The sequence below is a fragment of the Pelodiscus sinensis genome, chromosome 1 (assembly GCF_052426305.1).
Source record: "Pelodiscus sinensis isolate ZL-2025 chromosome 1, ASM5242630v1, whole genome shotgun sequence".
NCBI lineage: Eukaryota > Metazoa > Chordata > Testudines > Trionychidae > Pelodiscus > Pelodiscus sinensis.
In genome coordinates, this window is record NC_143052.1 from 156,004,287 (window position 1) to 156,020,271 (window position 15,985).

Sequence of the window (15,985 nt, forward strand, 5' to 3'; positions counted from 1 at the left end):
TATACCTGTCAGGTTTTAGTTCAGAGTCTAAGTATATATAACTAGCACACACACACATGGGTTAAACATTACAAATGCAGATTGGGATTTAATGATGTATTCAGGACTATTATCATTGGATGCTTTTGTTAGACTACCAAATCATGTTTTTTGTTGCATTAGTACAGCTCACATTGAGTAAATACACTGCATTAAGGCACATACCCAGTGGCTTTAATCCATCATTCAGTGGAAGCTTTGACTTGATAGGAATTTCTTGGTGTTTAATGTTTCCCAGCCAAACAAGGAATTTAAAAAAATGTGCTACAAACTTTTTTTGCCAGCCAGAAAACCTAAATCAGTACCTGTAACAAAACCTTCAGTTACAAGGAAAAACAGTGTAAAGAGCTGTGCAAACCTGTTTACAAATATTCTCATCTTCCACTTTGGTAGGGGAGGTTGTAATGTATCCTTTTATGATCATATATAACATACTGAACAGGCAGTCTTCTGAGACACACAATGGTAAGTGAAAGGTAGCGCCAAAGTGGAAAGCCAACCAATATACAAAAACTTGACATGGTTAAAAAATATTTTATTCGAGTACAGTGTACCTGCAATGTACTTTAAGGCATTTTCTACAAATGACATTTATTTGGTGTTCCTGTTCATACCTTTTCTAATACAATGAATAAACACCCTGCTCAAAAAAATCTCTTTAGTTCATAAATGTTCAGGGAAGTACAGAATCTAGTCTGTAGAGAGGGGACAGGTTTTTAATGGAACAACTCACATTCAAAACTAACTGCTTTTCCCATGCTAACAATTTTGAAACAGAGGAAACTTGATTGTTAAATAAACTGGTATTTTGAGCATATCCTCCCACACCTCATTATCTTACTCTAAATTCTGTGGTGCTATATACATTTGGCCTGCAAAGTAGTTTATCAAAATTTCAGAAAACCCACTGCAAGAGGTGCAGATTTGACTTCTGTTGCTCAGGCAGTCTTGAAAAGCCTGATTAAGTAAAAACACCATCCATCAACTCAACATGGAAGAGTACTAATGCTAACTGGATACTGTTTAAGTAGCAACTGTATTTACAGGGATAGACTAATTTTAACCATGTGAACAGGCAATTTTAATATGGATGTGCAAGTCTGACTGTCACCAAGAAACTATGCTTGCATTTCTTTAAAAGCTTACAATTGCTTTCTTGGTGCACTAAAGCATTGAAATATAACACGTTTTCTTTTAATTTTGGCAAGAACACAAATTGTTTAGATACAAGGGGAAAAGCTCTTCAATCTGGGTATTTATAAAGTACAGAAGTCAGTCCCAGAACATTCTAATTTAATAATTTAAGTGTATGGAGAAATTGGAGACTTACAGAATTACCTTGATAAGCAGCATATGACACTACTTCAATAACAGAGTGAATATCTAAAGTTAAATGTATACTGCAGTTTCTTGATCAACTTAGCCATTACTCTCCCTCAAAACATTTATTACAACAATGTGATAAATAATATACAAATTGTATCTTTTAAAATACCATATAAACTGTACCTTATTAGCCAGAATATAGGGAGCCAGCTTCCCCAGACCTTATCCTTTTCCTTGTGCTTTCTGGTAAAAATGGAGTAACTATAGTAAGCAGCCTATGCTATTAAACACAGTTAATGCAGTATTGTCGTAAGTTTATAAACTTTATACATGACTAAACATGGAAGACAGGAAGACCATAAATGTTTCCATCGCTGAACTTGTTTGGGAGAAGGGCATGGTAGTGGTAGGCCTTTGTTCATTTTCGAGTTCATATAGCAACTACCATTTACCAGGTATTGACGTTCCACACTCATACCAATGGACATAGTTAATATGGGTCGAACCACCTATTTTTCCAAACTTGACAGGTTCCTGACGAACTGCTCTGAAAAAGCCTAATAAACAATGAGGAAAGATTTAGTGGGGGAGGGGGGAGAAAAAGACTACCTTTCACAGGGTGTATTTCAGAAGCTCAGGGGTTACATTCACACCTTTCCAAATGCCAGAGTACTGTTTACTGAATTTCAAGACATTGTTGCTACACAACAATCCATTCTGGACAAGCTGGGGCAGAGGAAGGGGAAACAATCCTTCTCAAAGGCTACAGCTACACTATAAACTTTTTCTGGAAGAGGAAATGCAAATGGAGCACTCATTTGCATATTCTCTTCTGATCCTTTTTGCCGAATAAGTTTTTGCACAAAAAAGCGCTGTGTAAACAGCACCTTTCTGTGAAAAAAACTTCCTCATTGAGTACTAACTCTAATTGGATTCTATTTTACTTTTTTATTAGTACTAACACTAATTTGGACTTATTGAGGAAGAAGGGATCTTGTGCATAAAACGATCAGGAGAGAATATGCAAATGAGCACTCAATTTGCATTCCCTCTTCCTGAAAAAGTTCATAGTGTAGCTGTAGCCATACCTGAGAAGGTTGAGGGTGCCTTCTCTGGAGCGCTCCCTATCCAGAACACACATGGAGAGTGGGCAGGAAGTGGAGCATTCTCTCTCCCTGGTGTCAGTGGAAGATGAGGGGAAAGTCTTATACCTTCCGCCTTTTGGATCTATGAAGCCCTCACAACATACAGTGACATCCAGGGTTTGCTATGCTGGAAAAAGTTGCAGCCTGTGTTTCTTACCTCTACTGTACTTCAGGGAGAAAAACTCCATAATTTAATTGGGGTGGAGGGGACGGAACCCAACTAGCTAAGCAAAAATTAGAGGTGGGACTGACCACCTGTGGGCAAGTTTCTGGTTTCCTAATTAGGGAAATGATTGACATTGTTACATGTCACTGACTGATGTACACGTTAAGTGCAGACCAGACGTGTGTCCCTGAATAAATGCTGCTTCCACTTTAGTACACAAAAAGAGGGGACCGTTGTCCAAAGCCTGCCTCACTGTCTACTACAAGTCACCAACTATTTCCTGGGTACGCTGGAACATCTGCTGAAATTGACTTTTGGAAAAGACTAGCCAGTAAGTGACTCCTGTAGTTATGTTAACATTGGGAAAAATTTCAGTTAGCTTTAACATAGCAACTTCAAGTGAAATGCACACTGAACTTGTCTTGTGAAAACTTCTGTAAATATGATCTTGCTGAAGATTTAGCAGCTGAGGTATGAACTGTTAAAACTCTGCTTGAAAGCAAACATTAATTCTCTTTGTCATGTTTGAAAGCTTAGCAGGTACTGGTATCTGGCATTTCAGAGCTTATTACTGACTTGACAATGCCAGTTTATAATATTTGTATAAAGCTCAGATAATGCATCTGTCCATCTAGGGCAAAGAGCTTTCCTTTCCATGATAAAGGGTTGAAAGTCATCTGACTCCCAGGTTGCGTAAGATCTTTAGGCTTGGCTAGTCCTCAATGGTTTTGAGTTCTGAGTTGGAGTAGAATCTTGTCAAGCATGAAGGATAGTTTGGATCTACTGGGCAGAGAACTAACTTTGGCACTAACTCGGACTGGTGTTGGCCATTAAGCCATTAGCAGGAGAGATTTTGAAAGTTTTATTGCAACAATGCTCTTCAGAACTTACCATCTTCCATGGGTAGCTGGTCTGAAGAAACTTGCTGCCCTGTCCTTCCATCTAAAAATGAGTCCACAAATTGACAATGATCTTCTCCATGTCCCCTCTGATCTCCTATGCTGTAAAATTTACCTGAAAACAGAAAGTATCATGATAAAAACCCTTTGAGCAACAACAGCAAAACTTTTGTTAGTTCCTTTGTAAGTAATCAGGTTCTGAGTTGAGTTCCAGCATTCATTGTGAAGTCTGATGCTATCTCAGTTGAGATCTAACTCTGCTTTTACAGCATTGTGTAAATACCTAAATGGTAATGCCAGTTAATGAAAAGGGAAACATTTTCTTTTGGTAAAAGCAGAAATTTCCATCTCTCTGTCCCTCCATCTGTGAGTCTGTCTGTTCAAAAACTCCTCCTAATGGTAAGAACTATGACAGAGGGGGCAATAACTTTTGATGGGAGTTGCACTCTAAGGTTCTGGAAAGTGGTTGAGGGCCACGCTCTTCCATGATATTAATGCAGGAAGTGCAGGGGGTGAGATGGAGGTTGGGTGCAGAAGGGAGTTTAGGATAAGAAACTGGGGTACAGGAGGGAGAGTGGATGAAGAAGGCAGTTGTGACCTGGGACACTGGACTGACTCATGAGATGACTTAAAAGTAACTTTAATTCAGAGAAGTAGCTGAGTGGACAAATAAGGGGCTGCAGGCTTCTGACCACTGTATATATGGATGCAGGGGAGGGTATCAGAAGGTGTGGGGTATGTGTAGAGGTGGAGTGGAGGGGGCAGAGGGTTGAGGAAGGGAGGGACTGGGATGGCAGAGGCAGGCTCTGGCCAGGAGACTTACCTGAGTGACTCCCAGCCATCAGCCAAGCATCTCTCTCAGGCAGACAGGGAGGCTGCTCTGCCCCTGCACAAGGCCATGTGCTTGTGTGAATAACTATGAGTTGGAGGGGAGGAGATATGGGGCTTCGTGACTGTTATTTCTGGCCAGGAGGGCAGGAACAGAGCCTGAAGTTTCCCCTCCAGGCTCTCAGTTTTGAAAGAGAAACAGCCACACAGCTGCTTTTCTGAGTGGCATGGGGGTGGTGCACAGCAAGCAGGAAGCATGCCTCAGGCTCCTCACACCCTCTGCAGGCTGGATCTGGTGGTTTGGTTGGGGCCGGATTCAGCCCACAGGCCGTATTTTACCCAGGCCTGAACTGGGACCACCAAATTTAGTATGCAGCTTCCTCTTATCGTAACTTAAAGCAAGATCAAGGTTTGGCTGCATCAAACAGAAAGGGAAGGTGTGACCGCAGGTTAGCACCATTAGTGAGTCTAGATTGAGTCCTAAGATTTTGAGGGGAGGAGTATGCATCATTCCTCCCTCAATGATCAGTCCCATTTAGTCTCTTTCAAAGCTATTTACGTCTGGGAAGGATCACCTAGTCACCACAAGCCATAAAAAGCTTTATCTGAGGAGATGAGATGCTCAGATGCTCAAATATTCATATTTTGGTTCTGTTTTCTTTATAATAAACAACTAAGGTTTATGTGTTGGAAATGTACTCCATTAACTTGCTATTATTAGACTTCTATTTCCCTTTTTGATATTTTTGCCTTCATGGCTCTGTGCGTCTGTCCATGTGTTTAATATAAAAATACAGTCGTGAGTTGTGTGGGCTTTTTATTGGATATTAAGTGTTATTTACATAAGAATATAAGAACAGCCGTACTGGGTCAGACCAAAGGTCCTTCAAGCCCAGTATCCTGTCTGCCAACAGTGGCCAGCACCAGGTGCCCCAGAGAGGGTGGACCGAAGACAATGATCAAGCGATTTGTCTCCTGCCATCCCTCTCCAGCCTCTGACAAACAGAGGCCAAGGACACCAATTCTATCCCCTGGCTAATAGCCTTTTATGGACCTAACCTCCATGAAATTATCTAGCTTCTCTTTAAACTCTATTATAGTCCTAGTCTTCACAGCCTCCTCTGGCAAGGAGTTCCACAGGTTGATTACACGCTGTGTGAAGAACAACTTTCTTTTATTAGTTTAAAACCTGCTCCCCATTAATTTCATTTGGTGTCCTCTAGTAGTTCTATTATGGGAACTAATAAATAACTTTTCTTTATCGGCCCTCTCCACACCACTCATGATTTTATAGACCTCTATCATATCCCCCCTCAGTCTCCTCTTTTCTAAACTGAAAAGTCCCAGTCGCTTTAACCTCTCTTCATATGGGACCCGTTCCAAACCCCTAATCATTTTAGTTGCCCTTTTCTGAACCCTTTCCAAGGCAAAATATCTTTTTTGAGGTGAGGAGACCATATCTGTACACAGTATTCAAGATGTGGGCGTGCCATAGTTTTATACAGGGGCAGTAAGATATTCTGGGTCTTATTTTCTATCCCTTTCTTAATAATTCCTAGCATCCTATTTGCCTTTTTGACCGCCGCTGCACACTGTGTGGAAGTTTTCAGAGAACTGTCCACGATAACTCCAAGATCTCTTTCCTGATTTGTTGTAGCCAAATTAGCCCCCATCAGACTGTACGTATAGTTGGGGTTATTTTTCCCAATGTGCATTAGTTTACACTTATCCACATTAAATTTGATTTGCCATTCTTGTTGCCCAATCACTCAGTTTGGTCTTGGAGTCCCTCACAGTCTGCTTCTGTCTTGACTATCCTAAACAGTTTTGTATCATCTGCAAACTTTACCACCTCACTGCTTACCCCTTTCTCCAGATCATTTATGAATAAGTTGAAAAGGATTGGTCCCAGGACTGACCCTTAGGGGACACCACTAGTTACCCCTCTCCAATCTGAAAATTTACCATTTATTCCTACCCTTTGTTTCCTGTCTTTTAACCAGTTCTCAATCCAAGAAAGGACCTTCCCTCTTATCCCATGGCCATGTAATTTACACAAGAGCCTTTGGTGAGGGACCTTGTCAAAGGCTTTCTGAATCCCCAAGGAGCCGAGCCACCACTTCAACCGTGCAAGACATCTCTGTTGAACACTGAAAAAGGTCTAGAACTATGGGCCACGACCCAGTACACCCAGCCTCAGCATGGCTGATGGGAGGGGAGCAGAGTGGGGCAGGCTGGAAGGAGGTGGGAGAGGAGGGAACTGGCTGCCGGGAAGCAGGATTGGGGCACTGGGGATGTCCAATGGAGATCCGGGTGGGCAGGTAGCCAGCGAAAGTAGGGCTGGGGGCAGCACGGCTGTCCTGTGGAGATCCGGGCAGGCAGCCGGCGAAAGCAGGGCTGGGGGCGGCAGGACTGTCCTGCGGAGATCCGGGCAGGTGGGCAGCGAAAGCAGGGCCGGGGGCGGCGGGTGCTGTCCCGTGGAGATCCAGGTACGCAAGTGGGTGGGTGGGCAGCAGGACTGTCTCGCAGAGATCTGGGTGGGCGGCTGGCAGAAGCAGGGTTGGGCGTAGCGGGGCTGTCTGGCGGCAGAGATTGGAGAGGGCAGGCGGCAGCGGAACCAGGGCTGGCCAGGAGCCGGGGGGGGCCGGCCGGCCAGGGGAGATCAGGAAGAGGACGACGGGAGAATCAGCTGCCGGAAGCAGGGCTGGACGGGGGCAGCGGGGCTGGTTGGGGAGCGGGGCTGACCGGGGGAGATTGGTGGAGGTGCGGGGAACCGGCTGCCGGAAGCAGAGCTGGACGGGGGCAGCAGGGCTGGACTGGGGAGATTGGGAAGAGAAGGGAGGGAGCGGGACTGACCTGGGCACATGCAGACCATGGAAGACGAGTGAGTTTGGCCAGGATTCCATTTTGCCCCCCCCCCCAACATACCCTCCCTCGAGTAGTTGTGAACTGCCTGGCAGGTAGACACACTCAGGCAGCGTGAGCATATCTACCAGCCAGGCAGTTCGCCACTATGGACTGATACACCTAATTATAATAAAATTTATCTAATTAGAAAATAACCAGACATTTTGTCTGGTAATTTCTCAATTTCTTTCCTGGACAAAACTTTCAAATACCGGACTGTCCTGTACAAAACCGGACACCTGGTAATCCTACGCTTCACTGCACTCCTACCCTCCTAGCCACATACCCTACCCCCAATCTGCTCCTGCTCCCGTATCCTGAAGTGCTCATGCAGCACCAGGTCCCCCAAGCCCTGGCCTACGCTGAGTGGAGGATGCAGCCGGGTGAAACACTGAAAATGTATTCATTTTTCATGCTTTTTTTTAATACGTGTTTATATTTTTGGACTGCAAAAGACAGTACTGAAAAAAAACCGGGTTCCAACTAAATTAAAAAGTTTGGGAAACCCTGATCTAGCCAGCTCTCTTATCCATCTTACAGCCCATTTGTCCAATCCATATTCCCTTAACTTGCTGGCAAGAATACTGTGGGTGACTGTATCAAAAGCTTTGTTAATGCTGGCACTGGGGGCTTTGGGAGGACCAGAAACAACTTATTTGAATATTCATCATTTGCTTAATGAATATGCAAATGAGTGTTACCGGTCTTCCAAAAGTTCGTGAATGGATTTACTGGCCCCCTTGTCAAAAAGTTTGGGAACCCTTGGTCTAGAACAGAAACATGCTAGAGGTGGTAACCACAGAGCAGCTGCTAGTTAATAGTTTGTTATATTTAGAGTTGCGTCAATCAAAGATTTCTCTGGTAGGATCCATAGGATCCTACCTGTTTCCGATCAAGCAGAACACTTAAACATATTTGTCTAGACTGGCAAGTTTTTCCGCAAAATCATCTGCTTTTGTGGAAAAACTTGCCAGCTGTCTACACTGGCCGCTTGAATTTCCGGAAAAGCACTGATGATCTCATGTAAGATCGTCAGTGCTTTTCCGGAAATACTATGCTGCTTCCGTTCGGGCAAAAGTCTTTTTCCGAAAGACTTTTGCGCAAAAGGGCCAGTGTAGACAGCACAGTGCGAAAATGGCAATCGGGGCTTTTTTGCGGAAAACCGCATCTAGATTGGCCACGGACGCTTTTCCGCAAAAAGTACTTTTGCGGAAAAGCATCCTGCCAATCTAGACGTGCTTTTCCGAAAATGCTTTTAACGGAAAACGTTTCTGTTAAAAGCATTTTCGGAAAATCATGCCAGTTTAGACGTAGCCATGGTCTTTTCAGTGCTTTGCTGAATCAGGGCTGACACCAGGTATCATTGTTATTGCTCATGTTAGTGTAGCTGAAGAAAGCTTGTTTATTTCCCATTGGTATCCTATGAAAACTAAGGTTTTTTTTAACTAAAAGGGAAACGTACATGCTTTCTTTAAACACTTGTATTTTTCAAATATACTGTGTTATTTTTTATTAATGTTTACTTTGGATTTCTTAGAGGGGGTTGTTAACATTTTTCCATTTCATTTTTTAGTATATTTTTTAAAATGGGAATTCTGTCAAGTTGGTGTTTTTCCTTCATTCCTATAAATTATCATAATTGGCTGTATTTTTTTTTTTTTTAAAAAGGGCTATAGTCATTTTGGTTTCCAACAATATTTTCTTTTAGTTTTCAAACTTTTAAGCATTCTTCTAGCTGTGCCAAAATGGAGCACTACCCCACATTTCTCCATTTTATCTATTTTCTGTAAGGTTTATTGAGAAGCAGTTCTATTGCAGGTTCATCCTATTTTTTGGGCTCATCTTGGTTCAGTCTCTTTCAACATTCGCTCAGTTATGTCAATTTTGTACACTGTACTTGATTTGATGACTCTATCTTTTCTGTTTGACAAATAATCCCATTCCAGGCACAACCAAACCCCTCATGTTGCTTTAAGATTTAAGTGATAAGAGGAAGCTAAATACCAAATTTGGTGGACCTAGGTCTTACCATTTAGGAGGAGCTCTTGATCAAACAAACTCTCTAAAATACATAGTTGATACTAAAAGATGTACCTGGCATTGCTCAGGTCCTTCAGGGCAGGGAACTGAGAGTGTGGGGGGTGCAGGAGTTAAGGCAGGGGCTTGGCAAGGTAGTGGTCTCAGGACAGGAGGGTGGGGGTGTGAGGAATCCAGGAATCAGGGTTTGGGGGGGGAGAGAAGGGGCTCAGGGAAGGGGGATGGGGAGTGCAGGAGTCAGAGCAGTAGGTGGGGGGAGGTTCGGGAGGGATGACCAGTTGCTTCACCCTTGCATTGTAGTGGAGATGGTGGGAGGGGTGGTTCACACAGTCCGCCTGCTGCCTTCTCCCCAGGGCCTGTGCAGGCCACCTTCTGGCTTCTCCCCCAAGAAGAATTGGACTGACCCCAAAGGTTTGCTCATATTTTGCTATCAGGACTTTACCAAAAATTTTAAAGATCAGCTAAATTTCTTAATATAACTAAGCCTCGATCGGTTCTTTTACACACTTCCAGATGGAAATCAGGACTTTGTGGCCCTTATCTACAGTAACAAAATATGGTTCCTCTCTTTGCTAGACACTACCCATTCAATTTGGCTCTTTCCAGAGGTGGGCATAGTTCCACTGAATTCAGTGGAGTTCTACTGACTTTCATGGCTGAATTTAGTCTAGAACTGGAAATGTTTCCACTACAGTACAGAAGCCTGTGCCATGTGAAAGAATGGTGAAAAATACAACACAATGTTATTTGTATTGGATAAACATTCCAGTCCATTCAAATATTGTGACAGTTGATCTGGTGTTGGTTAAACAATACAAGTGAGAGAAACATACCCTGTAAGTGTAATGAATACAATCTGGCAGCTTCCATCATTATTCTGCCAAGTTAAATCACCATTTTTTCAGCAAGAGCAGCAACAACAAAAAGCAAGTGGAAATAAGAAAATGGGCTATTGCTATATTAAATATTTGTTCTGAGGCTGAAACAGCGTAGTTTCAGTGTAGTGTTAATTCATCTGCTTTAGGACTGTGCGACAAGTCCTGCTAGATTAGCACTAGGGATGTTTAAAAAGCATGGTGGTTTTTCTTAAAATGTGTAACCTCTGACATTTTCAGTGCTTACACATTTACACACGGGGGGAGGAGACTCTGTGGGAGCCGGTACACATGGGAAGCCAGCTCTCGCCTGCTCCCCCGCACAGCTCCTCTCTGTTCCAACCCCCCACCCCACACACACCCCGGGCTGCAGCGTGGCAGGACATTGTGTGTAACTGTGAAAGTTAACTGATGAGGCCAGGCTCATAGATTAACCATTTCAATGTGTACATTATCACATCCCTAACGAACACTACTATTTCCACAAAGCAGTTTTACAATATGCTTTGCCTCACTGGCAGTTTTGTTATTTTGTGGGCTTTAAGCCCAGAAAGAAACATTGTGATCATCTAGTCAGGGGTTGTCATGATCATGAGAGATGGCCGGCAGCCTGGAGACTAGAGGGTTAACTACACCTAGCCAGGTGGAGTGGCCAATGGGAATGTAAGTAGGAATTTCAAACTGGGACAAAGGAATTTTTGGTTTTTCCCTTCTTTCTGGGAGAGTTCCCTCCAGCTACTGAGGGAGACAGACATGTCTCTCTCTCCAAGAAACAATTTTTCACTTTCTGTAAGTAGGGTAAAGTTTAGATAAATCTGTTAGGTTTTATTGTTTTATGGTTTAGGAAGTGGGATCTGATGTTTTGGCTTTCTTTTGTAGTTAAGTTCTAGGCCCATGGAGTTTCTCCATGAGTATATTATTTTGTTACTTTTCCATCTAGTCATTATGCTTGCTACAGGAATATTGTGGTGATAATACAAAGTTCTTTCTCTTTTATTTTATTAACCTGGTATTGATTCATTTTTGTGTCCTGGTTTGTACTTTAGGGGTGAGATTTCCCAAGTAGTCTCCCCCTGATTTCTTTAGCATATTTGGGTGGTGGCAGCGGAGATTTTATCCCCAAAATCTAGGCTGTTACAATTTTGGGGGGAGGTTTTATACCACAGCCTGATAGATAAGATTTTGGGGTACTTTTGCTGGCCCCCACTTCTGCATTTATCATGCCAGAGTGGGGAAGGAGCCATGACAAGGGTTCTTAAACTTAATTGCATCATGACCCTCTTCTGACAATAAAAATTACCTCACAACTTCAGGAGCCACCTGTCTATGTTTCTTGTGAGACTGCATCTCATAGTAGGTCCCAACCATGCACGAAGAACTGTGCAGGCACAGGTTTTTGATTCAAGACTGACATCACAGCATGTAAGCTCTTCAGGGCAGAAGCGGGCCCTTGTTTTTATACATGTACTGTCAAGTGCCCGTAACTGTTTTAGGTCCATAAAACAGGTACTATAAATAGTAACGTGTGAATCTTGGAAATACAGATTATGGATGATCCAAGGCAAGAAGTATATGAATACCTGATCATCCTTTAAAACCATTCATTCTAGGCCCGTGGATATGAAAGACCTAGATGGCTGTGTTACTTAGGTCATAGTTATAAAAATACATTAACACTGTCTTCGGTTTCCCTTACCTGTAAGTGAATCACTGAGGTAAATCTTATATCTCAGGGAGTTACACAGTTGCACACCTACAAACTTCTTGTACCAGGTCCTTTTGACGTACTGTTTCCCTTTGCATTCTGAATAGGCATTGGAATTGAAAGGGATTTCAGTCCAGATGGCATCTTTTCCCACTGCAGAAGAAGAAAGGTAGGAATTAATGATACCGCCATAAAACTGGACATGACAAACATACTCAAAGAGGTTCAGAGACTCAAATACAATAGGATGCCACTTGGAACATCACCTGCATTTTGAAGGACATTTTTATGAGAATAAGCAGCAAAACGTGCATATATACAGGTACTGTGTCAGACCCTGGCCAACTGCACAGCTCTCCCTTCTCAGGGTCTCTTGGAGAGAACTCCCACAGAGGTCAGGCCTCCACCTCTCCTGGTTTGGATTTACACACGTGCCCCCTCAGCCAGCATTTGGGTTACAACCTTCTAGGTACCAACCATGAATAATTCAGCAAGTCCAATTGGTTGGCCCCTGCCAGGGTTTCTCTTTGGGAGACCCTGACAGTGTACTTTTTACAGTGATAAACAGCTTCTGCAAACAAAACATTTATTTTGCCCAGAAGGTACACAGTGCTTAGAAAATAAGGTTATAAAGTAACCAAGACCTACAAGCATATTTCCTTACCTAAGCTTAACCTTTCCACCCACCACTCAGGTAGCTTTGAGTTATTCACCAGCTCTGAAAGGGAGGAACAGCCTATCCTGCTTTTAGTCCTTCCCCTCTCTCTGAATGTCTCAAACTGCCAGCCTTTTTGTAGACACTTCCTAGCCAGTCTCTCTCATTCCACCTAATACCTCCACCCTTTTTCTAGAATATTTAAGGGGTTAGGCCTCCTTTGACTGCAGACTTCACTTTGGGAAGAGAACAGCATTCTGCTCCGGATGGAGCCAGCTAAATAACTTCTTCCCACAAGAAGTTAAATCTGGAATAACTCCATTGAAGAAAACAGTTATGCCATATTTAGGCTGCTCTAACTCAGCTAAAATCTGAATTAGAACAGCCTAAATGTGCAGTGTGCATTGCTGTGTCAGGGAGCCAAATACTGTCTACTGCAATACAGTTACAACTTATAAAAGGGGGTACATACAGTAGCGGGGAGGGGGGATTTGTGATTGCACTGCTCTTCTAAACAGAGACACTGGAAACTTGTAGAATACTACACAATAAACAAGATGAGATGGCCTACCCTGTGGAATGGAAGAGTGTTCGCAGTACTAAATGCATTAACAATCCCTTCAGCTGAAATGGGTGTTGTCTTCTCTTCTAGAGCCTGACCCAACTCCCACTTCAAGTCAACAGGAGTCTTACCTCCAGCTTTAGGAGGAACTCTGTCAAAGCTTTTCAAAGCTATTTTTCATGGCACACATTTCAGCACAATGATAGATAAATAGCAGACTTTGACTTACATTCTGTTAAGTCACTTACTAAGTGAGAAATAGTTTATTCTTTTTACAGAACTTTATATTGATTTAATAGCAGGGCTGAGAAAATACGAGCTGTCCATAGCTCACTTGTGGACATTGGTTTCAAGCCATCCAAGCTGCCACAGGAATACCACATCACGTTGATTGTGCTGTGCTCAGGTAAACATTTAGACTGGCAGAAATTCCTTACAAGTGATATAGCTGGAAGAAGTGAAATCATGTGTGAAAGCTGTTCTGTTCCATGATATGTGTAACTTGGACAGCACAACCCTCTTGTCATAAAGTAGTACGTTATCTTATTTCAGAAAAATGTTCTGATTAGAGCACGCTATACATGAAGGGCTTACTTGAAATTGGCTCACTCACTCTTGGGTCCGCTGAGGAGAAAAACAAACATGTAATCAGACATTGTAAAAAAATCCTCTCCAGATATTTCAACAGAAGCACACTAGAAAGTGATTTTCTTTAGTTGACAAACTATAAACTGTAAAATAGCAACAATGCTTGGAAGTTGAGTTCACTACATTTTTGTGTACATTAAAGAAATAAACTGCTTATGTAACTATTTGGAATTGCTGCATCGCTGAACTTTTTAAAAAGGTTATGAATGGTTCATTTAACAGTAAAATTGGGCTTTGTAAAACAAAACAAAATTACAAAACTTATCAAGAAAAATATTTCCATGGAGTTTTTTTAAAAATTTTAGTGCCAACAATTTAACTTTTAAAAAAGGATTCCTTTGTAGTGCTTGCTGCCCAATGTCTCAGCCTTAGGTTAGTGCATGAGAATGACAAATAGAGAATGTGTGGAAACTGATTAGGAAAATATGAAACTGACCAGTTAATTTCCATTGACTGATTGCGTGAAGGGGAAATAATAAACATAAGAAATCATGAAATTGCATTGAAATATAACGGTTCTTTCAAATGTAATAATCTAAGATACATTAGTAACATAAGAGGGTATAAACTTTTCTTAAAATATGTGGGACATATATCAAATTCCTTATTTAGTTTCCACTTATCTTTTACTCCTAATAGTCAAAATTCCTATTAATTTCAGTGAGCAAACACTGAAGGATTTGACTTAAAATGTTAAACCTGATAGTGTCCCTTTAAAGAGGCATGGTACACAATAAGTGCCTGGTAGTTCAGCGTCCTATCCACAATAGGCAGCCAACTTTGAAAATAAAAGTATCTTCTGTTGCAGTTAGTGGCTATTTTGTAACTGGCTTCAAATGAAGCTGGATCTGGTCTTTTTGTTCCCCATAGCCAAGTCAGGTGGGGCTTTTGCTTAATGTATTATTTGAAACACACGACAGAGCTGCAAGTAACGCTCTAGTTTGCAGATGCATTGGCTAGCTAGATACATTTCTGAGGGTGCTATACCAACTGGTCTTCTTCGAGATGTGTTGCTCATGTCCATAAGTGTGTGTGTGCCTGCCACATGCACTGGTGTCGGACGTTTTTCCCAGCAGTTCCCTCAGCTGGGTTCCCCAGCACCCCCTGGAGTGACACACACACATCATGCTACATAGGGGGCCTCCCTACCTCAGAGGTTCCTTCTTGCCAGAACTCTGACAGAGGGGAGAGAGGGTGGGAAGTTGAATGGACGTGAGCAACACATCTCGAAAAAAGACCAGTTATTGAACGGGTAACTGTCTTTTCTTCGAGTGCTTGCTCATGTCCATTCAACATAGGTGACTGGAAGCAGTGTCTGTGGAGGTGGGTAGGAGTTATGAGAATGCAGACTGCAGTACACCCCTGCCAAATGCAGCATCCTCCTTGGTCTGCTGCGTGATGGCATAATGAGACAACAGTGTGTGCACTGACGACCATGTTGCTGCCCGACAAATGTCCTGGATTGGGCCATGCGCAAGGTAAGCATGTGAGGAAGCCTGAGCTCTGGAGGAGTGGACCCTAATCAACTCCAGTGGCTGGGCCCCTGCCAAGTTGTAGCACATGCGGATGGGGAAAGTGATCCGTTTGAACAGTTGCTGGGAGGAGATGGGGGAACTCCTCCCGCGTTCCGCAAAGGCCAAAAACAGCTGCATAGCGCTGCAAAAGACACATGTACTCTCCAGGTAAAAAAAGCCAGCACCCTGCGCACATCCAGAGCACGGTACACATAAAGCTTGGGAGAAGACTATCAGAAAAATGTCCTGGTCCACGTGGAAGGTGGACACCACCTTGGGGAGAACAGCCAGATGAGGCCACTGCTGGACCTTATCCTTGAAGAACCGGGTATATGGCAGTTCTGACATCAGGGCTAGGGACTCTGTCTAGCCAAAGTGATGGCAATCAGGAAGGCTACTTTGAAGGGGAGCAGTGACCGTGGGCATGTGGCTAGGGGCTCAAACAGGGCCTGGTCTTGGGAGAGCTAGTCTGGCCTCAGCAGCAGCCATCTGGGCAGCAGAACATCAAGGTCATCAGTGCCCTGAACCAGTGCTGGTGAGGATCACTGTTGCCTTGTCCCTCTCGGCCTTCTGGAGGACCTTGCCAATGAGGGAAACGGAGGGAAGGAGTAGAGGAGACCTTCTGACCACTTGTGCAGGAATGCATCTGGAAGAAACCCCTACTGGAGGCCAAATCAGG

The 15,985-nt window shown here is 43.1% G+C and overlaps 1 protein-coding gene across 40 annotated transcripts in view; it reads right to left on the reverse strand.

The window, feature by feature from the left end:
• Nucleotides 1–557: 557 nt before the first annotated feature.
• The window catches only part of ABI3BP (ABI family member 3 binding protein), a 320,664-nt gene continuing 305,236 nt past the window's right edge, over nt 558–15,985 (reverse strand). For all 40 annotated transcript variants that reach the window (XM_075907457.2, XM_089772857.1, XM_075907515.2 and 37 more), the window contains 4 exons: nt 13,739–13,768; nt 11,919–12,080; nt 3,568–3,690; nt 558–1,922 (listed from right to left, as the gene is read on the reverse strand). In XM_075907457.2, coding sequence (XP_075763572.2) covers nt 1,807–1,922; nt 3,568–3,690; nt 11,919–12,080; nt 13,739–13,768 — 431 coding nt within the window. In that variant the 3' untranslated portion in view covers nt 558–1,806. The remainder of the gene's footprint in view (nt 1,923–3,567; nt 3,691–11,918; nt 12,081–13,738; nt 13,769–15,985) is intronic.